The sequence below is a fragment of the Formica exsecta genome, unplaced genomic scaffold (assembly GCF_003651465.1).
Source record: "Formica exsecta isolate Colony F162 unplaced genomic scaffold, ASM365146v1 scaffold122, whole genome shotgun sequence".
Classification (NCBI taxonomy): Eukaryota; Metazoa; Arthropoda; class Insecta; order Hymenoptera; family Formicidae; genus Formica; species Formica exsecta.
This window is the reverse complement of record NW_021848556.1, coordinates 1,470,690-1,491,027: the sequence shown is the minus strand read 5'-3', so window position 1 is coordinate 1,491,027 and position 20,338 is coordinate 1,470,690. Positions and strand designations below refer to the sequence as shown.

At 41.9% G+C, this 20,338-nt stretch overlaps 1 protein-coding gene across 1 annotated transcript in view; it reads left to right on the top strand.

Moving 5' to 3' along the window:
- LOC115245165 (RNA pseudouridylate synthase domain-containing protein 2-like) overlaps window positions 1-20,338 on the top strand; it is a 128,782-nt gene that overhangs the window by 102,815 nt on the left and 5,629 nt on the right. The window contains 2 exon segments of the mRNA XM_029823320.1: window positions 7,754-7,976; window positions 19,883-19,970. Coding sequence (XP_029679180.1) covers window positions 7,754-7,976; window positions 19,883-19,970 — 311 coding nt within the window.

Genomic DNA, 20,338 nt, shown 5'->3' with positions numbered 1-20,338 from the left:
AATTTATTTGATTATATATTTTATCGCGATTACTTAATTATATACTATAATGAGCTTTTTTATATCTGCTGGAACAGCAAACAGACAAGAGAGTGATATTTTTGTCTCGCTCGTCCCTTCAATCCACTTCGCAATATTGGATTTCGTCATTGCATCACGCGAGATGGATAAATTTGACGGCGGATATCGGAAATTAACGCGAACGAAGCTCGGCTGAATCGCTTAATTGGTTAATTAACGAAATAGTAGGAATGGTATCGTGAATATGGTACCGGGTACGTGACGCATCGTTGAAACGTAACGTTATGTCGCGTCACATGAAAATGCTACATCCCGAGATTCCGTAGCTCGCGATGTAATATAGTCGGTGGAAGATAGAGGCCGTAATAGAAGTCAGAGGCCGCCGTCGTATCGTAATATAGGACTGCAAGTTTATTCCATGTTTTACGAGCTTCCTACTTTGATGTCTGCGAACTTCCCCGATCGCGAGAAAATGGAAGAGGGAATGGGCAAACGGAATGCATACGTTATCTCCGGTAACAAATTTTTCCTTCCTGCATCGCGCTTAAGAATTGATATACAAATATAAATCTATAAAGATATTACTTTTTTATTTAAGAAAAGCGAGAGAAACCGATCTTTCTTCTCGAACGAGAAAGAGTCGCTCGCGAGAGTTGCTTGTTCGAAACGACCTAATTTACATTCAACGGTCTCCCCCTTGTCCTGCATATTTAGTTCACGGCGTGTAGAACCAACGAAAACAACCTGTGCGTGACGAAGAATTTGTCCAACTTCTCGATCACGTGTGCTGGTTCACGGTAGTTTGTGCTTCATCCTGTACTTGACGGAGGACAAACAGATCGTGTGCGCGATATACTAAACATCGCTCTAAGGCAGAGTTCATATATACATTGATCACCTATAACGATGAACTACTTGTTTATATATACATTGATCACCTATAACGATGAACTACTTGTCGCGTAATGATCCGCTTATAAATCGTTGCTTGGTGTAATCATTAGATGGACGCGTCGGATTTAAATGATAGATTTAGGACGCAGATTAGATACCCGAACAAATATAATGCGTGTCGAAAAAGAGGAAAACTGTTCGTATTTATTATTCCATACGGTCGGCATTTTAAAATCTCGCGCACTTATTAACAATATATATATATGTATAATGGTAGAATTTTGCACATTAAAAATATTAGACGACACGTATTTTTTAATTAATCCGAGAGTAAACGTATACGCGAACAAGCGTTTTGATGATGCAGCATATTTTGTAGTTTCTATTTACGAAATAACATAGCTCACGATATAATGCAAAATTTTTCATCAACGAAAAGAGAAATACACGATTATTATAATGAAAACATACTACATCCTACCTCGAGATTCGTGACAGAGATAAAAAAAAAAAAAAACTCGTGGCTGGTTTTTAACAGTATATAACTCCTGTGTGTAAGTAGTAACGCTCGATCGGGGGCCAGCCCATGTCAGTATAAAATACACGCGCACACATAGACGTCGCGATAATTGAAGTACATGATTGACATTTTTAAATAGGAATTCTGATAGCTTTTTTTTTTAGTCTACCTGATTTTTCATTGGCGGCTATTCGCTGACTCGTGAATAAAGATTACAATGATTATATATACTCGTGAGCGTTTAAATCTCCGTTCCAGAGAGAACGCGGTGCATCGATCGCAGCCGCGATTAATTTTCACAATGCCTTATTATCTGCTTCTATAACGATAAATCCTGCCTGTATTTCAGACTCGTCTCGCGCACCGCGTTCCACTCGCGTCTAATCTTATCTCTCCGCGCGAATTACATACGTCCCCCTGTGCAGACGGCGATACAAGCCTCGAATTTACTGGCGGTCGTCGGGGGGTATATCGAGATTATACGAGATTCGCGTGCGGTGCGATGATCCGCGGAACAATGCATCGAGCATCGTTGTGTGAACCGCGATGTATATTATTCGCGCTTATTTAACATGGAATATTTAAAAAAAATCGCGAGAGAGAAAAAAATGCGGAATTTAATCAGATTTTCGCGAAAAAGAGATTTGTTTCGACTTATTCGACGAGAAATATCGCCCGCGAATTTATAGTTTATCTCGCGATACGCCGGATGCGTTCTCCGCCATCTAGCATTCAGATTTCAGTCGTGCGAGTTGATGCAGCTTCCTTCCGTTGTCCGCTCGCATGTAGATATGCGTTTTACACGTGATATGCGGCATGAATGGCCGCGGTTTTCACTTGGCAATCGTAATAGAACGGCGATTATTAAGGACTTGCGATAACACGATACGTGCACATGATTGTCCGTGCCGCGCGTGAAATACACATACTTTGGAAAATACGCGCGGAAGAAGGCGAAACGGGATATTATGAATTGTACATATGTATATCGGACGAGGGGAGATCGATACGGTATTTCGAGGGTAGAATCGCGGACCGATTTAAGTCATATTTTATTATTGCCGTTTGTTCGGTTGCGCGAATGCCACGGAATAAAAATGTGACAGGTGCATGTGTATGTACGCCGTTCGATTTTCGCGAGATATGTGATAAATAAATGGATAGATTTGTACTATGTGAAATAAAATTGAATCGGTAATCGTGTATACATATCTACGCACACACATGCACCTTCTGTCAAGAATTTAACTTCCTTTTATAAAAACAAGATCTAAGCTTTCTCTCGAATTTTTCGGCCTGCATTAGATGCGGTAAATATGACGTTTTATAAAAAGGCTAATTTTATAGCAAGTTTCTTTCCTTTTTTTCTCCTGCGAGAATTTATATATCACTAATTAAAAAAAAAATATACGCGGCCCTTTAAGAATAAAAAAATCTTTCAGCGCGCGTTGAAGCATATATTATGAGCGTATATTATATTCTGTGATAATCATTTGAGGATTCTTTATGTTTACATATATATGTAACACATTTGCTGCGGCTTGTGTTTTCACTCAATGAATGAATTTGACGGCGGATATCGGAAATACAATAACGCGTATAGTGCACAGAATTCTACATTTAGATCGTATAAGATTATTAAGTAAAAAAGTTTTTCAGCGAGAGAGAGATAGAGAGAGAATTGGTATTTACGGCAACTCCTCAATAAAATTCGTTGTCAAATATTTAGTGATACCCAGCTGCCGCTCACATCGCACCGCTCATGAATTTTACAGGAACGGACGATTATTTTCACTGGATTTCTCCCGTAGGACCTTCGGGCATGAGGTCTTTCGATCGTGTTTCTGGCCGTGAATTACTCACGCAATAATAGTTAAATAAATAAAATCTACGCGGAGGATAAATAAATTTTATCGGCTAGTTGATCACGTAAATTAGAAGATCGATGCTAAGCATCTGAGGATACCATTATATATTATTAAAATTGTAACAAAAAAGAATTTAATTACTTTCTAAAAGGATTAAACACGCTTACTCATACAATCTTTTGCATTCTAATTAATAATTAGATATTTAAACATATAATTATATTTACAGTTTAGTATTATCTACAAACTTGTATACGAGAGAAAAAATATTATGTATATTACGAATATACAATTTAATAAAGAAAACATAAGAGGGAGCGTCGCCTTATCGCAGTCATCTATGCAAAATATTCGAACAAAGAGAAAAAAAGCAGCGGAAAAATGCCGAGCCGAGTTGCAACTCGGGTGGGATGATATTTACTCCCGCTGTAAAAGCGGCGGTGCGTACATAAGCACATGTGTTGTGTACGAACGATCGATAGCGAATGAAACCCAAAGCAGCCCGCACGACGACACCGCCATTGGTTTACTACTCGTAAAACAAGGCGTCATTCCAAACGGGCGAGATGTAAGGGCTTTGGGTTACCCCTTCGGGCTGCCTCCTCTCGAGTAACCCTCGTGAGGTGACTCACGACGACGACGACGGCAGCTTTGTTCCCTCCCGACTTTCCGAAGGCACGGCCGATAATCGATACCGGGAATCACTCTGTTTTGTACAAAATTAGTACGGCTCCTTTGACACGATAGAGCTTAATATTAGGTCGGAGTTTGAATTAAAATTATAACACGGGATATTATTCCAAAGGAAATTCGAGATGGATTTAATTTTTGGTGCTAACTTAAATAAATTATCTAAAAATATATCAGAAAAAAATAAAGTAAAAATAAAGTAAAAAAAAAATAAAGCACCGAGCGGAGCTTTTTTATTCTGAACTAAATCTGAAATGGATTTTAATATGATTAACTATACGTATAATCTCTATCTCACATATTCGTCATTTATTTCTTTTATTCCTCAACATCGAATATCTTAATGATTAATTCTATTAAAATTTAACTCGAAATTGGCTGGAGTATCAAATATTAAAGAAGATACTATTAAAAAGATATTGAGTAAAATACCAGTCATATAGAACACGATTTTAGCTTTGCGTTTATGCATTTCAAAGTTCTCGAGGAAAAAAAGAGCTTTCCTTTCAAATTACGAGCTTGCATCAGACGTTTCGATCCTTCCGGGTCGAAAATCAACTTCTATGTACATCTTATGTCGACAATGCGAGAGCTTGGGATATCTCGGGATCGACGAGGGAAAAAGATTTCCGTGGTGAAATTCCATGGGCGTAGCGGGACGGATTTTCCGTGCTCGAGTATCGACGAAGAGAAACCGAGAGCGTGGAATCCGGATGATGTTACGGAATAAAATGGTAAGACGCGCGGGGTTGCTCGGAGGGATGGAGAAGGAAGGGAGGGGAGGAGAAACAAAGGGAGCAGGAAAGTATACGGTATGATGTTGGGGGCCCCGGGAACAACCTCGACATCGGGGGCAATTACTGGTCCGCTGCAATGAGCAAGGCGGTCGTGTCCCATTGGTGGTGTAATAGCATCGTAATTACTTTAAGCCACGATCGCGGTCGATTCGACAGAATCCGCCGTCGTCTGGAAAATAAACGAACCGAGGGAAAGACGGACTTTACGGTCAATTGCGACACCGTCGAACCATCCGTTAATATTATGATCTCGTTAATTGAATTTCTTTCTCATTGTGATTATACAAAGAAAAGAAATATGTATATGCGTCAGTAAATTTTTATATTGCAATTGGATACGATACAGATTTCTGAGACATGAATCTACATAATACGAATTTCTCGCTGAAGGTGATGTATCTTTTCGACGATGTCGAGAGGAAGTTTTCGACCCTTACGATATATAAAGCAGGCCGTTTAATCTTTTTTCCTTTCTCTTTTGCTCGCTATCCTTTTTTTTTCTTGCGCTTCTGCCTCCCTCTTTTTCTCCTCTTTCACGATCATGTTCCTTTTCCTCCCCTTATGCTTGAAGACGATTACCTTCCGCTTCTCGAAAAGCTCTTGGCTAACCGACCGCGTCCCGACAGTTCTATTTCTGAAAGCTCAAGAGAGATCAATCGTTTCCTCAGTTGTGCGCGGCTACTTCTTTCGAGACATCTCGATTGTCAAATGACCTTCCTCTTGTTCTGGCGAAGAATAGTACGCGAGTACCGTTGTCGACGTGTTTCGGCGTGTCGAGGGCAATTTAATTAAAGTAACGAGTGAAGTGTGCGAGGAGGGAAAAGCGGTGGATCCTTTTCTTCGCGAACTGTTTCTGTTTATCCGAAGCGGATCTCCTCCGTCGTTCCGCTTCGATCTTACACAGGTCAGCTCTTACCGGCTTATCTCCGACTTTTCCTGCAAACGTGAACCGCGCGTGCGGTTCCTTTGACACGAATGTGTTTTTGCTCTCCGCTACCAATTTTCCTTCGTCGACCACTCGAAAAGTCTTTGTATAACGATCATGCTTCCGTTATTTCTGTTCCCGCAAGTACTCGACTCTGGCTGGAATAAATTTATTCTTACCTTCAGAGAAAGGGAGAGATATATATACGTTAAAACTCATGATAATACGATTCTCTTCGTCGAGAAAAATACATAGAGTTTGATAAAAATAATATCTTTTTTTTTTTTTTTTTTTAATGCAACGTTTATACTGCAATATAAAGCGTCGAGTAATTCTACGCTTTTTTTTCATTTTAAATGTCAGACGTTCATTAATTCCCTACGGGGAGGATTGTTTCTTAAACGACGTGTTCTAGCGGTACAAAATCGGAAAAAAGTGCCTTTGACTCGACTGGACGCGCGACGGGACATTAATCAAGCCTCCCCTCGGTATTTATGTTCTTCTTCCGTTGGCTGGGAAACAACGGGGGAATCGCTCGACACGAGTGCCAAAGCGAAGGACTCGTCTAAGTAAGACTTGTATTTGAAATGGGGAAACTACCCTCCGGGCGATCGGCGACAATGACAGAAGTCATTTCAGTGTCGTAAAATTTTCACGAGTATTTCTCTTAAATTGTAACGACTTAAGGAACATTCTCCTTCATATCGTTAGATTTTATCTGTTCCAATATTGATGTGAATAATGATATAACCGCGGAACAACACGAGGCGATAAGTATTCGAGAGTATAATTTTTAGGGATATCAGATTATTCTATGAAACGCGCGTGAGAGTAACGTGGCACGCGTGAATTTATAAAGCGCTGTATATCTTTCATTAACCTCTCGCCGAGGAGGATCTTTCCTCGCGCGGGAAAACTGAGAAAATTGTTCCTCTTATCCCGGCATATTAATCAACCTGCCGTTCGCTCCACTTTCCCCTTAGGGCGAGAATCTCGTTTGAAGGTATAACGGAGGCTCGACGGATTAATTTCCACTTAATATGAGGGAGGAAAAATGAAATATCCACAGAGATATATATATTGTGGATTCGTTGCGTAAGGGAATGTTTAAAGTACGAATTTCCAAGTCAATTTGCTATCCGAGTAACAGGATGTTCCAGAAATTTAAATATACCCTTTTCTTCTTTTTCTTCTTCTTCTTCTTTGTCCTTTTATCGGAGACTACGAAAGAGAAGGATGCGATCGATTTTATGTTAATCTTGACGTAAATTTTGTTCGTAAAAGCGATCGCTCTTGGAGCGACACGATGACGGTAATAGATTAGCAAATAATTGTAAGAACTTTAAGTCTTTAATGTGATTCAGTATTACCGTATTACCTACCTATTTCTTGTCAAAAATAAGCATCTTTGTCAATATTTCCGGAAATATATATTTTTCAAAATATCTTATTTTTGATATTGTCTTTATCGCAAAAATTTAATCGGTAATATTATAAAAATTATCATCTTCTTTTTTATTAACAATATTTGCAATATGTAACGTTGAATAATTTAATAAAGAAAAAACTTTTGTTAGAAATTTTATCAATTCTTCACCAGACAGCATATTTCGCTGTCATAAACACTTTTATTTGAGTTGATATCAACAATTCGTTTGATATCAACTCAAATAAAATTTCTTCATGTAATTGATTCAAAAATGAATGAAAGGAAGGGAAAAGATACTTATTTTTTAACAATGAATTATAGTATCGGTGTCTATACTCTATCTATATAAGACACCCTATATATATTCTCGTATTTCTCGCGCGTTTACTTAACGCTACCTGAATGCTTGATCTCTTATTAATTGCAAGAGAGCTCTCACGGCACATCGTTACAACATTACATTTCGTAACGTAACGTAACGTAACGTAATACAGCCCATTAAGCACTCGTGACATTTAAAGGCGACTTATACGGGGGAATCATAGAGAGTTATCGTTTTCTCTTATCGGTCCTAACGGCCGGTCTCCCGGTGCGCTGTGTGCGTTGCAGGTCTCCGTAAGGTATACCCGTATTACTTCACTTTCACGACATTCACGAAAGGTCGATGGGTCGGCGAGAAGATCCTGGAGGTCTTCGCGAGGGAATTCCGCGCCCATCCAGCCGAGGAATACGAGAGATGCATACGCGCCGGCACGCTGACAGTCAACTACCAAAAGGTGGACGTCGATTACAGATTACGACACAACGACCTCCTGGCTAACGTCGTTCACAGGTATGTGATGCAGAAATTCGGAAGCGGCCGCTCTTTGGTCGCGATCGATTTTCGTCACCGCGCGTGCCACCGAGGTGCGCGCGCGCGCGCGCGCGCGAAGAGAGCTTATCCGGAATTCTCGCGGAGAGAATTGTCGCGACTATTGTGAGTTTTGACTCGCGACGAAAGTTTGATTGAATCGCGGAGGGAGGGGATCGAAATGCCGCCGTGATGCGGAGTAAAATACGCGGGGTAGAATCGCGTTCGTGCAAGAGCGCGCAAGACGAGAGTTTCGCGTCTCTATTACGATATACCATGCTGCTTATTTAGTCGCGAAAACGCAATTCTGCGCGATGCATAAAAACGGATACTATATTCCCGCGTTTTTTTTTTCTCCTCCCTTTTTATGTTTTATTTATTTATTTATTTTTTTTTTTTTTAACTGCGTTCAGTAGTAAATTGGTGGTGCATTTTTAAAATGGCATTTCATAACACCAAAGTGCTATATTTATTATTCAGTAAAAGAGGCGATGTTTCTTTTTTTATTTATTAACACTAAGCGTTCGATACATATAATCAGATTTCTATTAATGTCTAAATCCACTTTTTTTTTTCTCGGCGGAAGCTTGTTTATCGGTCGAGATCGGAATTTCGATCGACGTCGGGAGAGCCCAATGTACATATTTAACGAAGCCTATTGGCCCTTTCTCCTTCTTCCCTCCTCGTATAAATCCAGGTTAGCTTCGGCAGGAATTTACTTTGATTTCAGAAGAGCTCCGGGAATTTGGCGTACCTTGCCCGGTCGCGCGCAAATGAGATTGGGTCTAATTTGGGGAATTTCCGAGTTATATCGGCTTAAGCTCGTCTTGCCCCGCGCGCAAAATACGATGTATCATTGCTATCGACATATTACTCTGCGCTGAAAGGATTATCTCTATGTTCTCTGTACATATATAGATTTTAAATTATCTTGTCTTTTGCGCGCGAGAGATCGGCGTTAGAACGCACCGAGGTTATTATCGACGGCCAATCTAGGCCCTCGTATTTGCCCGTGTTACGTTATATTATGCGCGGATATCTAATGCGGATCAAATTTAGTTGATTTTCACGGAACGGAAACGTATGCGCGGAAAGCGGCTCAACTAAAGCGGGCAGCGTCGGATTAGCGCCGGATTACAACGGGGTGCTTAAAACAGAAGTCTAAAATGCATAATCCGCATATAAACGGTTTAATTCGCGCATGCTGGAGTGCACCTGTTATTCGTAATGTGGAAAGGTGAACGGAAACGGAGAGAGTATCCGTCTTTTCGTCGCAGATATCTCGAGTATTCGGAAAATATCCGGCGCGCCGATATCTTTGCAAATAAAACGGGAGAAGAATTTTGACGGTGTAATTTTTTACGAAGGTTTAACTCGAATAGTCGTACATATCCGAAGACGGAGATGTAACGCACAAAAAACGCGTGCGCGTGCATGTGTGTGTGTGTGTGTGTGTGTGTGTGTGTGTGTATGTATGCAACGATGATCGAAAGAGTGCGGTGGATTGGTCCAGCAAACTCGTAAATCATCCGCCTTACCTTACGAGAGCGTTAGATAAGGGGATCCTCGTGCGTACACGAGGAGGGACCACATGGCCGGGACTCGTGCGATTATCCTTGGCACGGATATATAAGAATCCATATGCCGTTCTCGTCTCTCGGCGTTTTTAAACGCGCCAACGCTCAACGAGGCTCGCGCTATCGGCAGAGTACATCATAAGAATTTGCTGACGAGGATGTATGCCGGATATACATAGCTCCTGCATCGCCATTAGAGATAAACGCGGATGGAACATCCTTGAGATTCCGCGAATGTCTCGTAGAGATGAATCGTATTTCTCGAATCAAAGAAGGTAAAAGGAAAAAAAAAGAAAAAAAAAGAAAAATCTGCTTTTCGCTACCGAGACATACGGACGTACTCGGGAAGCTGGCTTAAATTATTTCGCGTCCCGTTAATATTCTCCGTCCGTCCACTTGCACACGCTAATTCCCTAGCAATTATTCCGGTAATTGTATTTTTCAGGTGTGCGCGCGCGACACACACGGACACATTCTCGCGCTGTCCTACATTTCGTCTACGTGTCTGTCGCCATTGTGATGGTAAATTTCTGCGGCTGGTTCATTCACTCGCAAATATAACTATTTAATGTTGATTTTTCACCGACATTGCGGCGTGTAAGATGCGACGACACGTGAAACGCGTCGTTTCTCAAGCGGGTCTTTAAGCGGCGATTGAGTTTTTGACGAGAGAGCAAAGTTAATCAGGCGAAGGCCAATCGGATAGACGTTTAATCGCTGGTAATAAACAATGAGATGCGCTTGTCATCGCGGAGATCAAGGAGAAGCGATTCACGGAAGATGAGAGACTTCTTCTGCGATTATCGGGCTTCTTCGAAAGCGGTGATAAAAAAGAAGTTTACTTTCAGCAATGCTGGCTCTTCGGTATGTACTAATCGGAATTATAATGGCGACGGATATCTTCGTGGACGCAAACAGCAGCGGATTTTCACGGTTATTATTGTCTCTCTTCCGCGAACCTCGCAATTAAAATGGGATCGCGAAAATAATCCAGGTCGTCGCGGCGGAACTGCAGCGATGCAGTTCATATTTACATTATCGGAGCAATCACGTTACGCGGCGCGCAATAGTCCGCTTTAACATTCGTGTGCGCGCGTTGCATAAAGATGGAATACAAATATAGAGAAGCGAGGAGGAACAACATCGCGTCGACGGTGGGTTTGTTACGATAGCCGACCAATTGCGGAGATGGATGGAAAGTAAATTGACGACCTCCGTTGTCGTTATGACGTTACGGCGGCGACCGCGACGGTACGTATGTTTATTATACGCTCTCGGGACCCACGTTACGACGTATGTGACGTGCGAAAATTTCGCGCGAGCGCCATTGTTGAGCTTGTGGAAAAAAACATTTTCCCGACGAGAAAGTGCACTTAAGAGAAACGCCGCCTCGCGCGAATTTTTCGCACAGAAGAAAGAAATTTGCCCACTTGGTGATTCACACATTAGCGGTACTCTTGTGCCATTTTTTTTTTTTTTTTTGTAAGGTCGATGTAAAAGAGATGGGATCATGCATTCTCTCGACACGTTAATTATATGAAATTTAAATCAAACTAATTTACTTTTCAATTTTGTTTCCTCGCGTTTCTTTTTCTGGCCATAAATAGCTGATTTTCTCGAAAATTCCGCTGACATTATTCGCTCGGATTGTCATCGTTTAATCGCTGGAGAATTCTCTCCATCCGCGACTCGAGGACAAGGGAAAGGCCTCGTGTTGTCTCCCTCAGGGGAATTGACGCCGATCGAGAAGAAAGGAAGCGTAAAGAACTTTGACGATTTTGCCTCGAGGGCAAGAAAGCTAAAGGGGCCTCGAAGGACACGACGGGTATATGTTCGATGATACCAAGGACACCGCGTTTTTGCAATCCGCGCTTCGGCGATACAGCTGGATAACGTCGCGGATCTTTCACAATCGGCAATCGTTCGGGCATATCTATTACCTTTGTCGATTCCGATCGCATCATGTCGGGAAATTGTAAAGTCACGAATCGCGAAATACTCGGATTATAATTATATTGGTATATAATTACTTGCAAAAGATAGTATATCTTCCTTTGCTATACTTCATTTTCATTTTGCCTTTGAAGGAGTATCATCCTATATTACGGAATAATGTTTTATTATTATTCAAAAATTTATAAAAAGTCATAATGTTTAAACGAGTTTATATACCATTAAATTCTGTTTTATAATTTTTTTCAAATAATTGCTACTAATATTACCTGCCACAGCAAGAATGTAATGAAGTATTTATCTATCTTCTATTTATAACGTAATGTGTCTGCAACATTGAATCGCCAATGTGTTTCTTTCTCTCGCGAAGACACATATTAATCGATTCCTTGAGCGCTCAATTGATACGTATGTATTATCGAGAGAGGCATCATAGCGCCTTGCATTATTGTGTTTTTACTATCACTGTTGAGGTCATACAACGCGTCCCAGATCCACCGCGAGCGCAAGACGAGAGTCTTACTTTCTTACGAGTGACAAGAAACAGAAGGTTCCTACGTATAAACAGAATGCAAATTACGGAGATTCGATTATTATCTATAGATTATGGCCGAAGGCGAGTAGCTAATTATTAACTCGCGGAATATGAAGATAGAGATCTGAAGGTTCGTCAGCGCATGAAACGCTCTTTCTCTCTCTTTCGCAATGTATATATGTAGTATTATCAGAAATAATAATTCTATGAGATCAGCGGTTTTATAAGCGGACGGTTTCAACGGCGGGACGTGGCGCATATATTTTCGCTCCTCCATTTTTTAATTAATGTCCGCGCGGTATCCAGCGTCGAGATCGATGGTCCAGAATAGCCTTCTCGAAAGGGGGTCTTTGGAGAAAACTTGTGGGCGTGACGAGAGCTTGCTCGCCGCCGACCTTCATTCCGGAATCGTCCCATCTCGCGCGCTCCCTTCTATCGGCGATGCGGGAAATTGGGTAGCATGATTCAATTAGCCGGAAGAGAGCCCCTCCGTTAGCGAGCGATCCGTCGGGGCCCGCCGTATAATTTCGCAGGAGAGCGGTCCCCCCCCCCCTCCGCCGTACCGATGCATCGCATCGATAACGTAATAGAATCGATGACGCACATCCGCCCACTATCATCCCTCCGTGTGATTAATCTTGCGACGCTTCTTTACAACATCGATCGGAATCACCCTCTTTTTCCCAGCAAACTTGTTCCCTCGCGGACGATCGTAACGTTTGTTGAAGAAGCGCATAATCCGTTTAATATCCGCTTCTTGATCGACTCTCTCTCTCTCGGCGGACTATTCGGAGCGGTAAGAGTAATCAACGCCAAGATCGATCGCGAAGACGCGTGCAAGAAGCCTAGAACAGGGGTGCGCAACATTGGCATAGCGAAACACCAATTGTGGGACATATATCGCGTGATAACGATAATCTTTGAATCCATGAGATGTATTATAATATCGAACAAAGAAAGAGAGAGGGATTTTTTTCACGAATTTTTCGCTTGTCAGTGCCGGGGAATAATCAAGGCGGGACTCGCAGGCGGAAACGCGTCAGCGCAGGAAGTGCGTCAGGTGTGTCGGGGCGCACCCCTGGGCCGTAGCATGGAAATTCTCCGTGCGCGATCCGGACGCGATAAGACAGGACACCCGCGGGCGTTCTCCGTACGTTTTGCGCGAGGGTGAAGCGCAGAAGGAGGTGGCCGACCTCCGACCTCGCCCCCGTGCCGATATCATCGTGCAACCCGGTTCACGTTAATAAATCAACCTGTCGCCGGGGCCTCCAGTCGCGCCCTCGACCCCCGCGACACGCTTCTCTCTATCGCCCACCCTGACATCACTCTCTCCGCCGCCAGCCGCTCTTTTAAGCCTTTGGTCTTACCGAAGGCGCTCGCTTCCTCTTGCGCTTCCGGTTAGCTCGCGTGAAAATTGAATAATTTTACGCGATGGCAGAAGAGATAATTGCTTATTTGAATGCATTTGTACGAAAGGCACGGGAGTATATTTCTGTAAACATAAGAAAAAATAGGCAAGAATTTCGATCGGCCTAGATGGCCTTATAGTTTTTGCGATCGAGATTATGTAACGATTGCCGAGAGGAAATGCGATAAAGAGTTTCCTCTTTCTTCAAGAGGAGGAAATTACATGGAACGACAACGCTTTTTTTTCTCACGATAAAAACTAACAACGTTGGGCAAGTGTAATTTTCAACGGATTAATCTCCGAGTGAATTTAGCGGTCGCGACATTGTAATTCGAAGTTGGCGAAAAAGAGCCAGCGCGTCTATTATCGGAGGAAGTCACCGGCTCATCTTACACAGCCTGTTTGTCTAAAAGTCCCACGGTCAGCTATCAATGCATGCTCAAACTAATTAAGGATTCTCATGAAATTCTAATTCGACGTCCCCCGATCGAGTTGCAATTGGAGACCGTAATGTTATCCGGATCATCATAATCTGCGCGCGTCTTTGTGCCGCATCTCTCTCTGTCATATTCTACTCGTTTTTCTAATGAAGTGTCAGAAGAACTTTTCTCCGACGACGTTGAACAACCGGCGGATATCGGTTTATCGAAAATGTAGAACGAACGTACGAATCCGACTCCGTGTTCCATTTTAAATCGAAGGCGAATAAAATCGAGAAGTAATTTTTTTCGCGAACGATTGTGAAAGAAGCATTTTGAACGACTGGCTCTAAGCAAAAAATAATACAGATTTATCGATTTACATATAAAATAATTATATTTACAGGATTATGTAGCACAGTAGAAAAATAGACGGGATAAAAAGTGCACGTGTCAAAAATTGCGATCGATATTCATGCGACGCGACGCGACGCGCCACGTGGCTTTATAGCATGTTTTTTAGAGCACGTCTAGGAAAGTCGTCTGGAGCTCGGACAGTTTCTAACTGCAATTAACCCGGCTCGTTGCCGCGGCCCTTCGTGTCAATCGACCTTGTTCCTTTCGTGGCGTGGCGGCCACCGTTCGTGTCGGGGCTGCCGGTGTGTCTCTAAATTCCACGTTAGCCTCGGTGTGTCCCGAGAGCGCATTCCATCGCTGACAAGAGTCTTGCCGAGTTTCGCCTTGCAATCCGGCGGAATTAACGCGATTACCTACCTATCTACTTGCTGCCCTGCTGACCTTTACCGTACCAAAGTCTATCCCGCGGTTTTGATCGCTCGATAATCGTTTTACGTCCTCTTTGTGCCTTTGGGTAACTTTACCGCTGCTTGGAATCGAGCTGTCGGTTTGAGCCTAACGAAGCGAAATTGCGCGATGCTACTGCAAAAAGTAGTTAATGAACTCTGGGAAAGATTCTTTCTCGAGAGATAACGCGGAGAAAGATTCCACGAACAGCCGGGAACTGCGATAATTTTGTACGATAAGTGAGAAATGTATCTCAAATAATCAGAATCAAACTAAATAGATATTATTCTTTTAATTAGATATATAATATATAAAATATATACATAACATTAAAGTATATATTATTCATATATGATAACATTCTAAATTAATTATTACAAGTTGTGGTGTAATATATAATTATATAATTTTGAATAGTTACAGCAAATTGATGTGACATAAACCGCAGTAAAGTATGAGAACGTAATTGAATAAAGCTGATTAGTTCGATTCGGTTTGCAAATCTTGTGGGAAGTCGACGTCGCTTGATAGACAATTGACCGCCGGTGAGAGTCCGTTCGCAGTTGACCGATCTGTATCTCGGTAATGACATTATACATTACACAAGCTTTTGTCCCAATAGGGCCTGATAGTTCGCACGGGTGGATTCAAATAGTCACTAGCCGGTGCATAGATCGCTTTGACACATTAAAGCGTATCGGACTGAATCGATGTTTCATGCATGAAGCTGTTACTGGTTCTATGGCGAAAGCTGGTAGCAACGTGCGTTTACATCGATCTTTGACGAAAAGGGCTGCGATCGTATCGAGTACGTCGTTAAGTTAAATTAACGACTGTTAGGAGAAGGCAATATTATGACAAACGGCTCGCATATAATGTGGAATTGTAATAAAAATGTAATAAAAATTGAGCCTGTGTAAAAATAATATTAGTTGAGGATTACCTCTTCATTATTACAATATCATTTCACTCAAAGATTAATCTCGCGACACTAATGATGTGTTACGCAAAAGAGTCGATCGCCGACAAAATCTCACGTGGATTCTCGCTGATTTCGTTAGAATATGGTTATCATAAATATTAGACGAATTGGCGAAATCTCTCGTCGCGAAAGTGGCTCGCTTTAAAACACGGAATGATACGGTTACAGGCAAAGCCCAGATGCTGCTTTCCCTCGCTGTTTGCCATTATGGTTGGTCGCGATGGGAAGGTTGGAATACGCCGCGATTACAACACATTCATATTATGTGAATTATATATTAATTAGTTTATACATATACACACACACGTACACGCAATCAACGACAACTGCATCTCATGACTGCGTAATGTGACGCATTTATTATAGACGGCGCGTAGAAATTATGCATGTGCACTGAAGGTTTAATATCGCAGTTTGTCAAGTTTTTTTATGTCGTTTCATACAGATTGAATCACGAGTTTAAATAAATTTTTTGACAAGAGCGTTGATGTGTTTAAAACGCAATATACACTATACACACACATGCGAACGAATACACGTACCGAGTCGGTAGCTAAAATTTGTGCACGTCACATCGCGAAATAGAGAAATAAACGTCGGGTTATGTAAATATCAAATCATACGACAAGCGGTAATGCGTTGATTGTGCGAGAGCAGAATCAATATTATTTCGGAACGTAGAGGATATAATGTATAAAATTATATATAGAATTATATATATAAGAATATATAATGCGGTAATATAAAACTTTTTATACATTTAATCATCAAACAGCGCGGCAAAAAAATAGAACGGCAGAAAAATATAATGGAAGTAACCGACATGTTTCGAGAGTGCATATATTTATACGAAGAGACGTTATATATAATTTATAGAGAATTTTAAAATTGCTAATATAAACATCATTTTGAGCGCAATATCCACACACACTGTGTGTGTGTGTGTAAATCGGACGCGCAAGTGCGTCAACTGCATCGACTGCGGTATGCCGCGAGTAGAGTCAATATTATTCTGTTATATATAGAAACTACCTGTGTGAATTTAAACGCGTGTATACCGAAGTTTCCCGAAAATTCATTCATTATAAAATGATTTTCATTTCGCTTATTTGGAATTCCCCGCCAAGTTTACGGTTACGTTCACGCTAATAATGATTATCCGGTGGACTTCTCCGGCGTCGAGAATGCACTCAATTCCATTTATATCAAATCGTCTATGATGGTATCGAGGCACACTTTGGGAACAACAGACGCCATCGAGAGCGCCATTTAATCTTCTCTCTCACTATGACGCGCGGTTAGGTAAACGCAATATTTTAACGTGCAATTTCTTGGTCCCGTCTCGCATGGTAAATTGCTCGACGCGTTTATGAGCGTCGAAAGCTGGCGGTTGCGTTTTCGCTATTGCAACCGCGGACGCGCCGAAAATAAATTTGCGTCGCCTCTCTGTCCGTTCCGCGTCTGACGAACAACAATAGTTTTTCCCCCACACGGTATTGTCTTTCGGGGATCCGTAATAATAACGTCTGACGATTTTGTCAACGCGGTTTGTCGCCTTGCACGGACGCATATATCTCGCGAAGACGCGTGTGTCACATCGGCATGTGACCCGCGTTAAATTTGGAAGAGGCTCTGCACTTCTGGGCCGCAGTTGTCGCCATTTCTCGACATGCGCTACGCAAACCGATTGTGATGTCGCACTCTTCCAAATGTCACGAGAGAAACATCGGCGAGACGGATTCGCGAATGGATCAGGACGCAAAGCAGATTCTCCGATTAGTTGATGGATATATTATATCGATAGTTGAGTCGTGAACATTGACAGAAAAGTGACATATTTTTTTTTCTTTTTTTCTTTTTTTCTTTTTTAAATAAAAAGTAATGTGCGTATAAGAGGACTTTTTCTGAAAAATTTTATCAATCAGATCGATTCGATATATAAGAACGAATGTTCTATGTATTTTATTTAAATTGCGTCTACTATCACGTCCGATCTATTTGCGATAATTCTATAACTGCATCGTTCTTGTTGGTCTATTAAATTAAATTTACCTTCTATTTGGAGGTTGGTGAATAAAATTAGTAAGGAATGGACAATGGGAGAGAGAGAAAGCGTATCTACAGAAGCGATAAAGCACCTGGAATAGTTGCCAGCGTTACTAAAGATAGGATAAGAGAAGCATTACATTTCTCCGCGGAGCACATTGTGTTATCCGCCGCCATCTCGACGGAATCGAATATATATGATTTAATGTTCTCTTTATGTGACACGCTTCGAAATTCTGTCGCGAACTTTAAGAGGCGAGAGGAGATATGTATGTGTGTGTGTGTATGTATGTATGTATGTATGTATGTATGTGCGACAAAGATACTTTGAAAGTGGCGAACCCGAAATGTTAGAGCGGAAATGTGATTTACGAGACGGAAGCGATTTATTGCCTCTCGTTGTGAGGTTGCATAATATCGTGTCGGCCAATTGGAAGATAGAAGTTACTTATTCTGGCTTTCAAATGTACATAGTACATTTTGGCCCACGTGAATTATTTGTCTTAACGAGAAACTCGTGGACGAAAAGGGGAGAAGAAAATATGTCTGAATAAAAGTGTAAAGGGCATGTGCTTCAGGATAAGTATACAAGCCTCGATTATTCATTTTCCACAGTGATCCACTTTCCGCTTTAAAGGGAAAGGACGATAAATACATATACATAACTTTTGATAGAGCAGTGCTGAAACATTAGAATAGTGCGTGACTAACATCGTGTTTTTGTTAATGTTATGCACGTGATGTAATGGACGACTCGACGAGGCGGCTTTAGAGACGTTGTGTTTTATTAATTAAATTATGTATATTATACATAATTAAATTAAATTAATTAATATGCCTCCTAAAAAAGTACTACTGTGTATATATATTTTCAAAGAATAAACTCGTCTCGTTCAGCTATGAAATGCCATTGTAAATCTACCCTCGATCTACTTTTATGATTTAGTACTTTTCGTGATTCAGTGCGCGCGCTGCTGTACGTCTCGCGATTCACCCCGTCGTCTTCGATCCACTCCCGAGGAGCGATTCGTCTGAGAATAGAGCCCTAACGATGCATCGATTCGCGATTAGTTTTCGAGTTTCGGAAACCGCCATCCGGGATTTTCTCTCTCTCGCGAAAATCTATAAAGTTTTTACGGACACGTCTTGCTCGCGCCGAATTGAATTCTGTTTGTCGCGTGTTTCATTCGTAGCTATCGCAGACGCCATTATCGCGAACGCGGCACTTCGCAAAGTGACGGAAAAAGATTTCGCAAATTCAATTCTCGAAGCGCCCGAAGGCGTTCTCTTTCTCTCTATGCCGTTCAAGTCCCCTTATTGCTCGAGTGGAAAAAATGCATGTGCATAGGACACGTTCGCGATCGTAGTTTCGCGAAGTGGAAATGCATTAGGTAGATGGGACGCATAATTGGGGCCGTCGCGCGTACTGTCTCTGCCGTATTTCTTTTTTTCCTCATTCCTTTCTCTTTTTTTTTTTTTATTCCTCCTTCTCTTTCTCTCTCGCCTTTGCGGGAACGCCCTTCGCCGCGTTAATTTGTTTACCGTAATGTTAGATAAAAGCGGAACGCCGTGTTCGATTCGCCGCGTCGGCACTTTACGTTATTACCCCTTCGCTTTCGCACGCGTGTGTGAAAATGCCGGCCGGTGCAACTTTTACGATCGATCCGCGAAATAATACTGAATGCAGAAGCGCGAATATCCCGGTGCTTTTAAACGCAGCCGGCAACCGCGAAAAATCGGCAACGGCAGTCAAACACGGCTGGCGGCTCGCGATTATCAAATCGAACGATCGAACACAGCGTTGTTCTCCTCGACGTTACACATCGGTGATCACCCGTCGATTACCTTCTATCCGAGTCGATCGACACCCATATACACTCGTACTTCCCACAAGTAGTATAATACTCTCTACCTGTCGCGCGAATATCACCCGCTACGGTGTACGAATTACGCGCATGTACGAATATACATATATATATATGCGTATATGCGACCACGTTACGTACGTATGTATATGCGAGACGTGGGTGTACGAATTACGCACATGTACGAATATACATATATATATATATATATGCGTATACGCGACCACGTACGTATGTATATGCGAGACGTACAAACGGAACAAAGCCACGTTAAGCTGGTTGCGATTGGTGTGTTGCAGACACGAGGTGCCTGTCACCTCGGAGCCGATCACGGTGATACACATGGACGAGGACGTCGTCGTGGTCAACAAGCCCGCCTCCATCCCTGTAAGTGGTGTACTGCCAGAACTGTACTGCCAGAAAATTGTTTGTGTCGTATTGTCTACCGAATCACACTCACGCATACATCCACATACACACGCACATACGTACCCATTATTCATCCAGATCGCATGCTATCATTTTGCATGAATGACATCCTTCGACAGTCTCCACGCAATCATAACCGCTTGACGTTCGAAGTCAGCTGATTCTCAATTTACTCTTTTGTGATCCCTGAAAGTATCTTTATATATGTACATGACATGTCCTTTTATACTAAAAATTATTCCTAGAGCACGCTCCCGAGATGTTACGAGATCCGTTAAATTTAGAATCCCCGAATTATATTCTTCTGCATTTTAGTGAAGAGACCC